Genomic DNA, 18442 nt, shown 5'->3' with positions numbered 1-18442 from the left:
CTTGTTTACTTTGTTGGTATTATAGCCGATATATGCGTTAATGGGCTTGGAAGTTTCGAGCCATGCTTAATCATACATCAAGTACCGCCCAAGGCTCAAAAACAAGCTGAATGTCACATTATGTATGTATTTTCAAAGAAATTCGTCATATTAGATCATTTATGTATGGAGCTAGTTGATGCTATGCTGAATTACAATCAATTCGAACTAAAGAATCTGTTCGAATCTGTTCGAATTCTGAGATTATAGAAACGAACAAAGTAGAATTCTATTAAGTAATAGGTGGGAGACACATTCCTGGATATGACCGACGAGGGTCAGACACATGTACCGTGATTCTTGCTGACAATTTAGACGTCTGGTTATAGAGCGTGGGCTATAAGTTATAACGCATTGCCTACGACTAATATAGTATGAGATGGTGAATTATTTCGACAGCATAGCACTGCATTTCTTTGGAATATGAGGTTATTAGGTCTAGTTTTCTGCATCGCATTTTCAGTTATATACTTAGCTCAAGGTAAGAAACGGATATTTGCATATCTGCTACATTAACTATGTGCGTATATTATTTAGATGTTGGTGGATTACTTTTGCAACTCATCCTAACGTTAGTCGGTGACATAGCACTGATAGCACATGCATGCCTACTCCATAGCATGCCTCCGCGTAGCCTACGAGAGCGGAAGAGTTTATTTTGATGCACAATAATATACTGAAGAGAATTATTGGCAAGCAAAATTGAATCTGTACGTGAAAAAACAACATCAGCCCAAAAACGTAAAAACGGCATTGCAAATTACAATAAACGCCTGTACCGTCATGGAGATTGGTAATATATAATATAAGTCACCGATGTACGTCCAGTGCATCAACAATTGACAAAGATAACGCCCGCCTGTCAAACACGAATGTGAAGACAGCGAATAGATTATAGCAGCTGCAATCGCATATCATGCTATGATGACGGCAGTGGGGTGGGCTATATACAAGAATTGTTCACACACTGCTGCTACTTAGTTACTGCAAGAATGGAATGCCAGACCCAATAATTCAATCTCGTAGCCTATCTGAATGGCGATTCGAATCGATTGCAGATGCTTTTTAAGAATTGCATTTCGACGCGGAGGCATACATCGCTCTGGTAATCACCAGTGATTTTCATCGACTTACCAAGAGGACAGCGATACACGCATAGGGTTAAGCGTATGCGGTAATAATCGCATCGACACCGCAGTCATATGAAATTGCCTACCATTTAGATACCATTTAGTAGTACTCCGAACAACGTAGGCATTAGTTTGCGTCAATCAGTCAGTCCGCCATTATCTTGAAATATTCATTAAATCAAAACAGCACAAGATTTCGATATAATGAAGAGATATGAGGGTATCGAAACTACTTGGCGTAGTTCCAGCCCATGAATAATTGAATGTAGTTGTAGTCATTCAAAATTGCCCAGTGATTAGAATAATTCAAAATGTTTAGGTAGGCGCTGTCCACGCACGACAGACTTCAAATGCTTCTGGGATGATGAGTGCATTCCTGAGGTGAATAAATGCGACGGCGTCCACGATTGCCTGAACGGCGAAGATGAAACGGAATGGTTTGCAGGATGTGAGTAATTCGAAATCAAAGTCCTCAAAGGACCGCGAGAAATCACCTCCCTTGACCTTGGTACCTTTCAAGGACGGGGTCGGGTTTGCTCGACTTTTTACTCAACTCGTATTCATATTTCTTGGCACAAGGTACTAATTGCTCGAGGCAAGGTAAATTCCACTGTCACCAAAATCTACAGTCCATGGAATGCATCGATAAGGACTTCACGTGTGACGGATTTTCTGACTGCTTCAACGGAGAGGATGAGCTCTATGAATTCACCAAGTGTAAGAAATAAATTTAGCTTGTGTGTTACGCATACGTTAAACCTAGCAGCTGATGTCGTTTTCAATATAATTGGAAGATTTTTTTTTCATTTCTTCAAGTAGCACATATTTCAGCACAATAAAATACATTAGGCTAGACTTTATTGGTCGTTCTATAATTTATATACATTGAATATTCGCAGGCAAAAAATTGTGCAAGCGTGATTTGAAAGCGGCAGCTTTGGAAAAACGCCTGAAATGTAAGAAATCCTGCACAGCCAACAGAGATTGCCGACCGAGGGACTGCAAAAGGGGAAAACCATGTGACGTGAAGAAGTGTATATGTGACTACTCTTGTGGAATGTCGTGCGTTAATATCGGTAAGTAGTTTGTTATCCAGCTGACAACTTGTTTTAGATTACCAGTAGCATTGCCCACATGCGACTTCAGCACGGCCCGTTGTAAACTTTTTATAGTATATACTTTACGAATCATATGGCGATGAGAAGCCTTACAACTTTATCACGTCATTATAACATCTTTGGTTGAAATTCTATGCATTTCAACTTCTTGCCACTCTCCTAATGGGACTGGTGATAGCATAGCGTGAACAGAAATTCAGCACTGCACGAGTACGCACCATCACAGAATAGCAAGAACGCAATACAATGCATGTAGTTATAGTTAGCTAATTGTGCTTGTTCAACCAACCAGTCAATATTGTTATTATTATTATTATCGATATAAACGAAATTCATCGTTGTCATCGTTGTCTAACATAAAAAATCTAGCAGCCGTACGGGATCTATCTTGATTTGATGTTTATTGTATCATTGAAATAAATCCGTCAGATTCGGTACCGGGTATTAACTTTTTTAGGTAATATATGTCGCAAGTTTAGAAACCGGTCACTCTAATCTAGGGGTTATCGTCTCGAACTGGTGGCGTGAAAGCATCCGAAGAGGGCGCGAATCTGTGTTCAACTAAATAAGTTATTCGCGCCCCGCGCGATTCACCTCCGATTCACTCCCAATCCACAGTTATTGCTATGTGTATAGTCCGAATTTCATATTTGAGAATTTTCTCATCAACAGTCATAACCTTCCATGCAATCAAACCATCTTTGGTATTGCTGGCATTCTGGTTACATTTTGTGATATCTCGATAAGGGGCGCGCGAAATTTTTCACTATCATAAAGGAGACGTGTCTAAAATAGTTTGAGAACCCCTGCTCTAATCAATATAAATGTATCAATAGTATGACCATGCCTTAAGAGTACATTGTCCGGTGAGCTCTAGAGCTAGACGACTCAGTCATAAGCTTATATATATAGTCTTTCAATTCCTCGTCGATATTGTCGAGGAAGCTACGGGAGATATTGATTTTATAGAATTATTATAGCATTTAACTGTTCCATTTGATAGATTTGGTTACGTTGAAAAAGTCAGCATGTATAACTCAGCATTGTATGTGGCATAATAAGGGCAGGGTCGTCGCTCGGTATCGTGTATAGTACAATATTGCTTTACGGAAATGTAGGTTTGGAATTAGCAGCGTATGACGTTAGGTGACGTCATGGATTCATGGTCTCGTTCACATGGAACATTTTTAAAAAGTTTGCATTCACACGAATCAGGACCTTTCAGGGGTTCGCAGTTCGCACCACCCCTCACGACTGTTGGCAACTTTGGACGGAAATGTTACCGAAGTGTTTTAGGTTTATCTAGGCTCCTCCTCGTCATCCGATGCGCGTGAGCGGTGTCCTAGGTACTGAAGCCCAGAAGGAGACGTGTACCGTGCTGCAAGTCTGCAGACCGGGAATCATAATAAAGAATATCGGACTGGTGTAAAATGACCGATGTAGTCGAAGCACCATGAATATCAAAACAACAACATCAAAATTTGAACTGTCGGGCCCAGACTCACATTCGGGTCCATGTAATTTGCACCGCTTTCATCTCTGAACGGAACGAAAGCTGGCACTGTGGTCAAGAATCATAAGTCCAATATATATATACGTCGCGCTATCGCCTCAGAAATCCGGAATATCGTTTGGATTCAAGATAGAAACAACGATTACGTAACGGAATTGACTAATTGAATAGCCAACCAGCGTTATCGATTTACCATTCTTTTTAAATGTTTAGTGGAATAATCTTATATTTGCCAACACCTTATTTTAGCAAAGACCTGCCCGCCGCTGCCGATATTTCCTCGCCTAAAGACAATTAGATACATTGAACGGAACCGGAAAACTGGAAAAATTACCACAGCGAAACCCCCTTTCAAATATGACGTCCAAGCGCATCATGTATGCGAGCCGGGTTACGAGGCTTTACCGACTGACGTGAGGTATTGCCACGGAAGAGGAGAAACGCCCTGGACCCGGGAAGTTATTTGCGCAAGTTAGTGCGGTTTCATTCCTTATTGTTTTGTAAACTTTAGATATTGAATTTGCATTCGGAAAACTCGTTTCCAAAGGCGTTCGCTTAGGCCAGTGGTTCCCAACGGGGGAGGAATTCCCCCCTTGGGGGGAATTTTGCAATTTTTAGGGAGGAATTCCACTTTAGAATTGTAACGGATTTCCCAAATTGTTCATGTCCGAACTGTCATGTAGTCAACCAGTTATATTCGATCGTATGCTCCTTATGCCTGTTTTTTGTGTGCTGAAAGTATGTTCAAATGCTACTTGAAATCTCTTTTTCACATACAAATACCCCCTTTTTTAAACTAGTTAAGATTTTCTGCAATTTTGTAGGCCAGCGACGGCCTCTCAATCAAATGTATCCTAAGCGAGCAAATGTCGTGCCGAATCTATCACAACAAGGCCTTTAGTGAATATATATATTTTATATTTTCAAGTCAACATTTTCAGACGGTGACAAAATATTCCAACGTCATCGATTCAAGCCAAAGATCGCTAGCCTTGCTTTATTTTTAGTGAACAGCAACCTGATCGAAAAAAGACATGTTAAACTCGGTGCAATGTTGCCGAAACGTAATGAATGTCCGAAATTTCAATGAGCTCCAGCAGGTAGTCTGATCACGTGTACGTTATGTATCAATGCTGTAACCAAGTCCCGAGGCTCCGAGTCACAAATCAATCTCACTTTCATAATTATGACTAGAGTCAATTCGAATCACTTTCAATTCACCATTGAGTCAAGTCCGAGTCCAAGTCACCGAGCACTCGTGTCCGAGTCCAAGTCACACTCAAGTCAACACTGTTTGGTGATATTGAATAATTCGGATTTGTGATATACTAATTTTCCTCACTTTTAGCAGCTTCTTTTCGCATTGTCAAGTACCAAGATCACTAGACGAAATTCCGATAGGGTGGTCACTTTACTGTTCTTCGAAATTACAATGAAATGTCGGCCTTGGCCGTCTTATAGTCTCGAGTCATATGGCTTGGTTCGAGTCATGCACAATGACTCGAGTCCAAGTCGAGTCAATACCCAGATTGTCTCCAGTCGAGTCGTTTCCGCATTTTGAGAAAATGACTCGAGTCGAGTCATCTGATAATGGTGACTCGAGTCAGACTCGAGTCTGGTCAACCCTGCCATATGTGAAAGTACCAATATCATTGGCCAAATGCATACGCAAGCTTGAGAAAAAGAATCGCGAGACCAGTAAACTTATGCATACTGATTTTTCTCGGCAGTTGTTTTAGCGATTGGTGCATGGTAAGCCTAGGCTTACCATACGTCCTCTTTTAAGAGGATTTGTCCTCTTTTTTGACTTTTTTGAAAGTGTCCTCGGAGGACGCCCTTTTGTCCTCTTTTTTGAGATTTTGTCCTCTTTTTTAGGATTTAGAGCAGATTTAGAGCAAATTGCCAGTGACATGCCACAGATTAGCCCAGAAGTGAAGCTCCGACGGGTGAAAAACGGTCATTTTAGCTCTGAGCGAAAAGAAGACCTTTTTTTTTTTTTTTTTTTTTTTTAGTCAACCGATCACATAGTGGGAATAATTAACCCAATTTTGCAAATTTGACGCCGGTTTTGCAAGTTGGATATTTCTAAAAAAGTGTCCTCTTTTTTGATTTCCAAAATATGGTAAGCCTAGGTAAGCCTAAAACACAAATGGTAGTGTGGGGGCCTGTCGAGTCAAGCGTTCCAGAATTTGTTTGATTGGGACCAAGACCATTGTTTTTGGAGGTCTGCAAAGTGTTATTACAGCACTGCTAGAAACAAACACTCGGTACAGCCCGTCTTATTCTCTCAGTCAACAGGTGTTTGCTCGGTAAAAATGATCTTTTTTAATTATCGGGCGGATTTATCCTAAGGGGGGAATTTTAACTTAAATTTTGGTCAAGGGAGGCACGAGATGAAAAAGGTTGGGAACCACTGGCTTAGGCCATGGTGGATGTCTGATTTCAAAGACTATACTCCAACTCGTTTCGACACCTTCCTATCTTTTCATTGTATCGCAATTTGGTGGTGTACTGAACTGATAAAAATTGCCAATAAACCGAACGAAGTAGGCCTACACAACAGCGTATTTTCATGTATAATGACAATCCTTAAGTGATCATTTTTCCAGGACGGGGCCAACGTTTTCGGCCAAACGGCCACATTCAATTTATGGGCCACATAAATGTTGAAGACCATTTTTGTCGTCAGATAGGAAAGAGTCGGATTAGGTAACGGTGAAAACCAGACTTATATTACTACGCATCAAAATAGATAACATTTTTGTCATCAAAACTCAGTGTGCGCTTGCATATATTGCGGGTCTCTCTGTATACCGCTGGGCTTAGTTTGCAAGGAAAGGAGTATTCGGCGCCTGGACATATCAATTTCGAAAGTTTCGGCCACCATATCCGTTTATCATGTTGTGATCTTTTTGCGAGTGCACACGCCAAGTCTCATGTTAGACGACACGTTCTCTACAAATTGCGAAACTCAATTCTGCAAATTAGGTGTATCAGTTCAATTTTAATTTACAGGAGTGCTATCAATATTAAGCAGAAAATAGTGACAGATATCGCATCATGCATAGGCACCGACTTTTATTTTTGCATGAGGTGGCGGCAGGCGGGTAGCTAGGGGGTGTCGGGACCCCCTCCTTTTGAAACGCAAAACCCCGTCCTTTTGAAATGACCATTCTGATGCTAATATTCGGTCGCAATTCAACAAGTCAGTGTTACGCGCGGCCGCGACCAATCAGCGAGATTCGTCTGTACAGTGTACACGCAAATCGCTCAATGTAACGCGCCGCGATCTCCCGATGATATGATTGCGAAATTAGGTAATTGATTCCCGAACGCTCGGCATTCATCGCTGGACTGAGCACTGAGCAGTAACATGGCGCGACAATTCTGGAACACGAAAGACAGACAAGAATGATGATTACAAACGCGCCCGGCCAATTAGTAATTATCCGTTACCGCCACCACAATGGGCTTTTACCTAGTATTGAGTATAGCCTGAATCGCGACAATTTGTTGCAGATTAAAACATCGATTTTAACCGCATTGCTGCATTTCCCGATTTACGTCCGCAAAGCATGATTGGATTAATATTATGGGCATTGGAATAAATTCCAACTAGCAGGCACACACAATAAAACACTGTTCAACTTATTATTTATCACAAAAATGGCTCACAAAATATTTTAAACGCGGCTTGCGGCCCTCATCGATGCAAATACTCCACTTTAATTTGTGGAAGGTGAACGTATATTTGGTCGTCAAATCGCGATAAGAGATGGTGTTTCTCAGAGCGCGTGATGAAATCTACGTTTCTAACGATGAGGTCGAATTTGTACATCTAATAAGGATCATTAGTTTGCTGAAATCAGCATCAGTACGCTGTGCGAAGTAAATAGTAGTGATCAATTTTATCGGACTGTAGTGTACAATCGGCCGGTAAGGTTGCGCTGATAACGAAATTGCAGACATGCCGTAAACCCACAATAATTACAATTACACGGTGCGCTAGTCATACCTAAATACCCAGATTCGGCAATGGCAACGAGCACAATTTGTTTAGGCGCGGGCATAAGTTTTAATCAAAAAGATGCATGAACACAAACAATATTACACTTGGAGATTTGTTACTGTTTGGCTAAAGTGTTTCTGCAGATGGCAGCAGGCTTGCATGCGGACGCGCTAAATCAAATCACCGACGGTAGTGCACATGAGATATATATGACCCATTTCGCCTACACATGATTCTCGCTAATTTGCAGTACGCAGCATCGATAATACGAATTAATGAATTGGCATTTCAAAATGACGGGACTTCTAGTTATAAATGAGAAACTCACTGGCTACGCACCTAGGGTTTTAATACCGACATTGCGCTGATTAATATCAGCCCGGGGCCTACGGCCTACGTAGGCCACGATCAGCCAGTCGAATTTGATCGTAAAATGGTGCTGGTTTAATTATCCACGTGTTATTGCAGCAAGAGCAATATGGGCGCATGCCGCGACCTTATCAATTGAAATACAAATCCGAGAGGTTTGAAATTCGATCCGCGATATGGTTGCGCTCGATAGAGTCCGTCCAGCAATGAAGTTTATTGGAACTTAGAAGGTTCCCGTTCAAACTAATCGAATAAATTCAGAATTTGCGCCACCTCGAATCTCGTGTTGCATCAATATTTGACAACGTTATTCAATGCCGTGCACTGCACAATGCGCAGTATTAATAAAAATTCAAAACTGACGAGTAGGGCTGGGCAAAATCGAGTACCCGAGTGATTCGATTCTGAATCACGTAAAATGCTTCGAGTCGAGTCGAGTAATCGAGTATCACTCATTATGACGTCATAGTAGAATTTTATTTGTCGAAGTTCAAATCTGTACCTTTTAAGCGACCACAAAGAATATAATGCCTGTTATCCATGATATTAAGTATACTTTGTTATTTTTTTCGACCATACCGATTTCATTGCACTTGGTGACAATATTGTGGGATGATCATGACTTCGGCAATGTGCTATTTCCAGTAACGTTCGTAGCTTCGTACTTCATGTTTCATATGCTACGATACGGCCAATCAAGGTTTCAAGGCTTCAACAGTGAAATTAGCAGAAACTCGTTGATCGTTGATAAACTCCTCGTTGATAAATCAACTTTCAGTGGTGAGGAGCGTATAATTTCAGTACTCGAAAAAATCGTATTTTACTACTCGACTCGAATCATTAAAATTAATACTCGATTCAGATTCGAGTACTCGAATCATTGTGCCCAGCCCTACTGACGAGTAACATCGAGGGAATACGAGTGTATAAAGCAGACAAAAATTAGTAGCTTACAGACGATAGCAAAGGAGAAAGCTAGCATCGAATCAGTAATTCCTCAACTTGCGTACAGCAGAACGGGATTCAGAGTCTGACATTGCGACAATTGTATATGCTCATTATAACGACGTTTGCTTGTTAGAGTCATGAATATGCGCTCTTTGCGCAGGAATGAATTTCAATTCGCAGGCGAACACAAACACACTGTCCTATTTGGCGCTCCAAGCCTGCAGTTAAAGAGACTTTCACGGAACTAACTCAAGAATTATTTTTTCAACGAATATGGGCGCAAATACAATTTAATTAAGAGAAGGAGAACGTGAATTAGCTGGTCTGGTCGAGAGAGAAGATGGTGTCCCTCAGCGCAAGCATGTCGAAATCGACACCGTAAACGAGGTTGCTTCGATTGTCTGATCACTAATCACGGATTACAATTTATTGGGGCGTTTTAAGCACTAGTTCGTCCCTTCGTCGCCGCCGACGAAGCTGCGTGTTCAATTATTCCCGCGCGTATCGGTTAATGCAGTGGTTCCCAACCTTTTTTGACTCATCGCCCCCTTTTGAAGCTACACACCGATCATCGCCCCCCAAATATTGTGGAAATAAAAACAGCACTTCTTCAGCTCCCCAAACATAGGTCTTTGGCCCAATAGGGTGATAAACCAAACCCCAGAACCCCTCAGCCAGTGAGCCTTTTGTCGCTACCTATCAGCTATACCCTATTTCATGTTAGCCAACTGCTCTGCGTAAGTTCACAATAAATTATCTTGCAATGGCAATCCACTTTTTTGATAATAAAACCTAATTCGAAAATTACCTCCTGGGCCACGGGTTAGCCGCCGCCGGTATAGTTAAACTTAGTCAATAGGACTAAATGCATTCCTGGACTTATTTCCGGATTTTATATTTAGTAATTAAAACAATAAATGGTACGTTATTTCATTTTGTATTGGCGAAATCCTTGCTTGTTCGTGCCAGTGAATGTCTTGAGCATTAACAATATGCAACTATAGTGCCGAATGCGTATTAGAATTTAATAAATGTTTACCGTAACATACACTTGACTTTCTCACAGAGTTATGCCCTGCCAAAGATAAGCAGGCAATAGAAGCATTCAAGATTACCTGCGGGATGAAATGTGACGTGGATGGAGATTGTGCTGCCGGTAGGATCTGTACGTGCGATGGGCCGTGTGGGAGATCCTGTGTCGACCTAGGTCAGTTTGTATAGCATTGGATTATTCCATGTTGCAATAGATCGGGTTGTTGTTGTGCCTGAAGTACTAACCAGATATTATAGGTCGAGCTGTACTATTACGTAGCTTGCTGCATGGTCCTGCTAGCCGGAGCGTAAATTCTCAATCCCCGAAAATAACCTGTGTGAAGTGTTGAACATGGATCAAAAACTAAGGGTAACCCCAAAACGATGAGTAGCCTAACTGCGAAATTTGGATACTAGCAATGACTGCAGTCGTATATATGACACCAAGTTCCAATAACGGCCTCATTGAAGCCCTTGTTCGACCGTTTAAAATAGGACACAACTACAAAATGAGGAAAATCATATATGTAGTGTTATTTTATAAGACATGCCCTTCAAAATAAGGACAAATCTTTTTAATACGGACGGCATGGCAGCCCCAGCTATATTATTATTATTATTATTCCAACCAGGGCATTGGAGCAGTCGTAAATTTTAAACTGCTGCAGCTCCGGCTTCGGAGCTCATTGATACCACTGCTCCGGCTCCGGCAACTATGGTTCGTCGTAGCCGTAGCAAGGAACCGTCATTTTGTGGGTGTATGCAATGTCCTGTGACGTAATAATTGCTTACTGACATCGGTCGACGGCGTCACATGATACAACATTAAAACAGTGACGGGATGTTTTAATACCGGGACTGCGCTCATTAATATCAAGCAATACATTTCAATTTAATCTTGCAATGGTGCGATTTGTTCAGATGTAACTTCAGAAATGAGCCCATGTCGCGACCTTATTAGCAGAAATTCACTTTTTACCAAATATACCCAATGGCTTCAGATTCGATATTGGTGCGCTCGTTACCAGTCCGTCCGTCGTCGAACAAGTTTAGAGGGGTATAGAAAGTTCCCATTCAAACGAATCGGATAAACTCGAAATTAGTGCCACTGACAATTCAAGAATACGAGTGCATCAAGCAGACAAGAATGAATACACAAAATTGATGATTAGAAATTGGAAAGCGCGCATCCAATCACTAATTGCCCTCTTATATTCAACACCAGAGCAGGGTTCGGACACCGTAATGACTGTCTCACATCGTGGCAATTGTAGGCTATGCGGACTACAACAGCGATCTGGGCTGCTTCGATGCATTGCCCTATATACGTTCACAAATCGTTACTGGAGTAAACGATCGTGCGCTTGAATGAATTTAAATTCATTTAGGCAAAAACGATAACACAGTATCCAATTTGGCACTACGATTAAAATACTATCAACGAAGAACGTGCATTTGCTCATCCAATTCAAAAAGGAGACAATGTTTCCCGGCGTGCGGCATGAGTGCCTCTAAATTAACATGTGCATGTGCATGTGCACTGTGCACTGTTCAGCAATGTCATGCTTATATCCTACGGCGTCGCTTATTCGTCTCAGTACTGATTAGGTGTATTGCTCATCTCACATAAGCATCAATCCCGTTTTGTGACATGCATCGTTTTCATTATTTTTCGAACCACACAATTGGTTATCGTTGTTGTGCTGATTACGAATTTGAGGGTGTACGTATAATACAGTAATTACGTAGTAAGCGGGGCAAATCCAGCCTACCCAGGTTTGGCGCATGTGTAGGAACAATTAAATATGGTTACTGATTAGTTAGAAAAGGTGGTGCCAACTAGGAAATAATTCTGTATTTTATGAACAAGTATCGTAAAATTATGTTAATTCAGCCATCAGTAAAAAAGCATAGCATCTTGTGCGACACATCGGAGTCGGAGCTACTGTTCAGTTCATAGAACCGGCTCCGGCTCCTCTTGAATTTTATACAGAGCTCCGGCTCCAGCTCCGCTGAAAATGCACGGCTCCAGCTTCTTGCTCCGGCCCCGGCTCCAAAGCCCTGATTACAACACACAATGGTGGTGCTTATAGCCTGATGAAGGCTTTCTGCTTCACGACATGATATTTATCACACAATTCAATGCATTTTTTCATGTTCAATTTCTCTTGCACCATCTCAGTTTCTGTATCTTCAAGGCTTTCATCGGTTCTTTTGCCGTCGACTTTTAGCTCGACCCACTGTTCTTTCTTGGGCAACCCCAGCTATATGCGTAGTAACAAAATGAACCAGCCTTAAATCCTTTACTTATGTAGAAGTGGAATGCGGCGACGCACCGCCGATCGCGAACGGTTCAATCGAATACACTGGTGAAAAGTTTGACAGAGTTGCGCACTACCTCTGCAACGAAGGATTCTACTCGCATGGTGGAGAGCTATCAAGAAAATGCACGGGAGCCGGCATGTACGACGGCGCGCCCGTTACTTGTCAGCGTGAGTCTGAATATATAGTCAGTTTCGGAAGCCATTTGATGATATATATTCCTTGTCGTTATGCATTTCATGTGGAGTACTGACGCGTACAGTTAACGTGTCTGAAATCTCCTTCATTGCGATTGGGCTTAAATGGAGAAAAACAAACAGGTCAACATTACAGGAAAAGGAACCAATTACTTTTATAACAATATGCCACTCTCGGGGAGTCATTTACTCATAGAATCGTCGGTTATTAGGGTGAGCGTTAGAGCAATCAATCAACAGTAATCATTTAATAATCGTTTGGAATGAGACGAGCGTAAACTCAAAGTCTTGAACTCTCTCCATATCGTTGTCTCATTACGATACCTCATTCATGGAATCCTTGAAAACTGCGAATGAGAAGTGTAGGCAGCGTACAGGATGTTAATTCATTTCAGCTGTGACTTGTTTGGATCCTTCCCGTAGCATCTCCAGTACCGGCGGTAGAATACTGAGTGACCGAGGGAAGCTCGCTGACGGAACTTACCCGTTCAACACAACTCTGCAATTCGAATGTCAAAACGGGCAGAGATTGCTTGGGTCTGCTGCTAGGACATGCATGGCAAGCGGGAGGTGGAGCGGACTATTAACCGTGTGCGATAATATAGGTAAGAAACGTGTTTTCACCAAATTACGACTGTTGTCATTGTATTTTCGACTGGTATAGGTACTATCGAACGATGTCCACATCCGGGGGTTCCGGTGGGTGGCTACCTCATCGGCTCGAGCGGAGATAACAGTTTTTATGTGGACAACTGGGTCGAATTTTCATGCGATAAAGGACTGGTAATGATCGGCGAAGCTGAGCAGCGTTGTCTTTATATAAAGGAATGGAGTGGAGACGGGGCTCCACTATGCGTCGGTAAGTCTTGATATGTGATGAACTACCTCTGCTTACAAATAATTTGAACACGATGTAGCGATTAGCGAAGTATATACCTAGAATAACACGAGAAGAGGCACCTACTGACAAAATAATGTACGATTATGTCACAATGGTCAAAACCGAAATCGTCTCTCCCGACGTTAGCTTATCGAGCAATGCTGATTCTTTATACTTACATCTTCGTAGGATAGCCTGAACAGATTTTGCTGGAATCGCATCGAATCACCATGTTTTAACAATGTATATTTAGTGAAATGTACACAGGGACAGACATTCGAAACGAAATTCACAGCGATTAGTACTGTGACAAGCATAGAGCTATATCGCGTAACAAAATCATAAAATAATCATGGATCCCTGATGACATAGCACTGATAACAGCGTCACAGTCACAGGTTGAAGTTTAGTATGATCTCTAAGCGGGAGATCACCTCTTACAATTCAGAAAACAGTTATCACTGTTATTGGGAACTGTCAACAAAAACCACTTTACCCGCAATTTCGTGTTGATAATATTCGACGTGCCTGATTCCAATCATACGGCATGGAAATGATTGGAATCGATATCGAATAAGTGATTATTTTGCCCATATTTATCACGTTTCGTCCGTGTCTGCAGATCCCCGCTATAGCGATTCGCAGGTGGAGGTGGTCCGGAAATTGAGTCGAAACGTCGCCAATATCCGACAAGTTTCGCAATCTTTGGCGGGAAGATCGATCGTGATGAACTCACGGGGTAAAGTGGAAGTCTATTTCGTCATAGACTTGTCGATCAGCGTGAAACAATACGCATTGAGAAACACCATCGACTTCGCTATCGGGTTGGTCAAGCGGGTAAGCACTAAGAATTCACTAAAGACACGTGAAATCTTCGGACCGCACTCATAATAGCGGGGTACATTCCTAACATAGGCTAACCTAACCTGACCAATAGTTTATCCAAGTCAAACCTAACCAAAGCCCTACCAGCCTACCTTCATCTAATCCTAACGGCAATACAAGCTAACCGGACCCCTCTAACACTAACAACACGGTATTTTTAGTAAGTCACTATATTATGACACTGGCTAGTTTGAATTCTTCGCGTTTTGATCTTGCTATTTTGATACTCCCAAATTTGCCCGGATGCAATTAAATACGTACAGTTGCATATAGAGCAGCCTGTTGTCATCTCGCTTTTACCAATTGGAGAACACTGCGTAGAGACGATTATTTCCAGTCGCTTTGTGCGCCTCCAGACCCCATGCCTAGTCCAGGTCGCTCCGGAGCCTTCCACAACATTGTTGTCCTTTCAGCTCAGCGGCAATGACACCACAGATCGTGTAAGCTATGGGATAGTTATATTCGCTACTACTGCCAGCGTGAAACTAAACATTCACAACGAACCGAAAAACACGTCTGACGAAGTAATCGAAATCTTGAATGAAGTTGTGAGCGATGCAGGTGTGTACAAATATACAAATACATATGTCAATATGGGATCACGCTACGTCGCTACTGGGTAGTCAGGTTTAGGGGACATAGTTCTTTACCAATGAAATGACGCCGTGTAATTGTTGTGACGTAACAATGCAGTCAGTGTCTCAATTAGCGCCCGGTCGATTGTTATCGGGTCGATGTAATATCGAGTCGAGATTACACTTTGACGAAAATATCGGTATCGGCCATCAAAGTTAAATCGGCAATTTTCGTGACGTCATGACATCGTATAGTATAGGAGTCAGAAAACTATGGTCTGCCACTATACTAGCGTGGAAGTATTGATCTCTTGTATGGTATTGGCGTCAAAATGCAACCTTTAGTGTTCTCATGCCCAAGCATAGCAATGGCTATGAAGCCGACCTTTTATTTAGTAATAGGCCTACAAAATATGCCACTCGCGGGATGGCGACCTTCGTTGTAGTCGTCACATGGGCATCAGGTAATAAGTGGACCGAAATATACAGATTTGGCTGCCAGATGCAAGTGATGACCTTTTTGTTATTAGTCGGCACATGGGTGTCAATAAGTAGGTACAAAATATGCAATATTCGACATTTTAGTCACTCTCTGCAAATAAGCGTCCATCATCAGTGGTGGCTTTAGGATTGGGGCGAAACATCCAGACGACCCCATATATTTCTATAAACGCAGCTTCAGGGGGGATTCGCCCCCAGACTCCCCTCTCGTTACAACTATTACATATTGCATGTCTACAAACTCCATGAAACTCTTCAATGGTATGTTTATACTCTATGTAACTCTTTATTATAAATGCAATCACAAAGTTCACTTATAACAGTCAACATTGTCATTCAAGTTCAGGATGTGATTTTCATGTGTGAAGATAATCACAAATACAGTGGCAATGGAATCTTAAAAAGAAAAAGTTTATACTTTTTGAAGGCAACGATGACAGGATTGCAATGAGTCGAGTCGTGATATTTGGGTGACTTGACTTGGATCAGGTCAAATAGAAAAGTAGGATTGACGTTGACTCGGAGCCTTGTGACTCAGTTACAACCTTGAGTGAGGACCGCAAGAGCTAATCGATCATCAAGGTGTCCAAACAATGAAGTCAAACAATGACCGGACAATTGAATTGATGCATTTAGTACTTCAAAAATGTAGAAACCAAAATGATGATAGCAAATATTACACCAAAAGTAAAAAAGAACACCCAAATGGAAACTGAGTACTATATTCATATCGCAATAAACCCGAATATTTTCGGCTGACACTCGTCTGGGGTAATCGTCAGCAACTAGTAGAGAATTGGAAAGAACATTACCCCTGACGAGTGTCAGCCGAAAATATTCGGGTTTATTCCAATATGAATATACTATTCAATCGTATATTGAAGTTCTGTACCTCCAAGTAGCTTTTAAATGGAAACTATCATACGGGTACAATATGATATTGGCCTGGTTTAAAATTAACAAAGCAGTTGAGACATCATGATTCATGAATACTCTTAAACAACAAAAACAACAAAAACAACAAACAATAGTTAGTTCCCGCCTTTGGCAAGATAACTCGGAGGTGGGCAAAATTTTCAGCTCGCGGGCCGCATTCACCGTCTGAATCTCGTCACAGGCCACATTAAAGTATAATCGGAATTATAATCCACGACACAATCTTTTATTTGATTATATAATGACCATATAGCAGTGTCAGAATCAAGTCACTACCTTCGAGTCACGGGTCATCTCGAGTCATTGCACACTTTGAATCGAGTCAAGCCAAGTCAGTCGATTTTCAGAGGTGACTCGAGTCAAGTCAAGTCACTCGTTTTGTTGGAGATGAATCGAGTCAAGTCGAGTCAAGTCAAGTAAAGCCACGAGTCAAGTTACGATTCAAGTCAAATTGAATTTTCGAAGTATGAATGATCATGCAAAGTCATTACATTTTGCTAACTGGGTGATGGACAGATTAATTGGCGTTTTATCGTGAATCAAATAACGAATGTAAAGTTAAATATGCATGCGAAAAGGTGTTGTATCGGTCACATACACGAAGAAATGCTAATAAATACGCCAGTAACTGTTTCGTTACATGCTACAGTCTGTTATTATCAGTCAATATAAAGGATGGATTAAGAAGCCTCGAGAAGTTGAACAAATTGATGTGGTACACTCTACCCATCCGTGAGAATATAAACGCATGAACTAATTAAATTCGTTTAAATCACACAAGAATGTTGGTGAAGGTGAGCCAGTGTTATAGCCAAGTCACAAGGCTCCGAGTCACAAGACAATCTCACTTTTATAGTTTTGACTCGAGTCAAGTCGAGTCACTTTCAATTCCCCCCCGAGTCACGTCGAGTCCAAATCAGCAAACAGATGGTCGAATCTGGGTCATGGTATTATGACTCGAGTCCGAGTCAAAGTCATGAGTTTACTGCTCAGTTTCCAGTTAAAGTCTTATTAAACCCACTTTTTGTAACTCTACTTAGTGATATCGAATGGATCACATTGATAATATAATAATGTTCCTCACTTTTAGCAGTTTCTGGTCGCGTTTTCAAGTACCGGTAAAAATAGAGGAAATCCCAATAGTGTGGTTAATTTACTATTCTTCGAAATTGTAATGAAATGTCGGTCTTCGCCGTCTGAGTCTCGAGTCATATGACTTGGTTCGAGTCATGTGCAATGACTCGAGTCGAAGTTAAATCAATACACAAATTGACTCGAGTCGAGTCGAGTCATCAGAAAATCGTGACTCGAGTCGAACTCGATTCGAGTCATGACTCGAGTCATTACAAGCCTGAGGTGACCACTGCACAATATAAGCACTGAGCCGTCTAAGAAACAAAACGGAGACAATACACAAACAATTTAAACATTGACTTGATGAACGCACGCCGCACAATGCGTCAGGAACATTAACGAAATTTTATAAGCTAGCCTTCCTCAATCAATTCGTCAAAATTAGGGACGAAAATAGGTTGTGCTGATAGAAAGGATGGAATTTTTAATATGGGAGCAGCGATTGCCTCATAGATATATGCTGATTCTGCTTTTGATCAACTTCAGAACGCACAATGCTGACAGCGTCATAACCAGCATATCACCTTTAAATACGTTTCAGTAAAAGGTTTACCGTGTTTAACTTGTCTCTTCACGTACTTTTGTGAGCACGACCGCATAACTTACTCTTGTCTCAAACATTTCATTAATTCGACTGATTTGATCTTATACTTTGACCTCGTAATATGCTAAATTGTGCCTAGGATGGTCGGAATCAAATGACGCTTCAAATTGCGGCAACAGAAATTTTCGCTCGTTGTATTGATTTGGACATCTCATTATGAATTACAAATCTACAACACACTTATGAACCGTTTGTTTCAAGTACAGCACTGAAAGTTTGAGTTTTAATCTAAAATCACAAATGTGCTCTG

The 18442-nt window shown here is 41.4% G+C and overlaps 1 protein-coding gene across 1 annotated transcript in view; it reads left to right on the top strand.

The window, feature by feature from the left end:
* Nucleotides 1-18442, top strand: part of LOC145458636 (complement factor B-like) — a 58568-nt gene that overhangs the window by 30113 nt on the left and 10013 nt on the right. The window contains exons 2-12 of the mRNA XM_080337069.1: nucleotides 438-520; nucleotides 1489-1617; nucleotides 1749-1886; nucleotides 2069-2245; nucleotides 4050-4271; nucleotides 10193-10333; nucleotides 12474-12650; nucleotides 13073-13282; nucleotides 13342-13536; nucleotides 14180-14394; nucleotides 14856-15003. Coding sequence (XP_080193195.1) covers nucleotides 463-520; nucleotides 1489-1617; nucleotides 1749-1886; nucleotides 2069-2245; nucleotides 4050-4271; nucleotides 10193-10333; nucleotides 12474-12650; nucleotides 13073-13282; nucleotides 13342-13536; nucleotides 14180-14394; nucleotides 14856-15003 — 1810 coding nt within the window. The 5' untranslated portion in view covers nucleotides 438-462. The remainder of the gene's footprint in view (nucleotides 1-437; nucleotides 521-1488; nucleotides 1618-1748; nucleotides 1887-2068; nucleotides 2246-4049; nucleotides 4272-10192; nucleotides 10334-12473; nucleotides 12651-13072; nucleotides 13283-13341; nucleotides 13537-14179; nucleotides 14395-14855; nucleotides 15004-18442) is intronic.

The sequence above is a fragment of the Botryllus schlosseri genome, chromosome 16 (assembly GCF_051294905.1).
Source record: "Botryllus schlosseri isolate E-star chromosome 16, Bs_hap1, whole genome shotgun sequence".
Taxonomy (NCBI): Eukaryota; Metazoa; Chordata; class Ascidiacea; order Stolidobranchia; family Styelidae; genus Botryllus; species Botryllus schlosseri.
The sequence above is the reverse complement of the archived record's forward strand: the minus strand, read 5'-3'. Positions and strand labels throughout refer to the sequence as shown.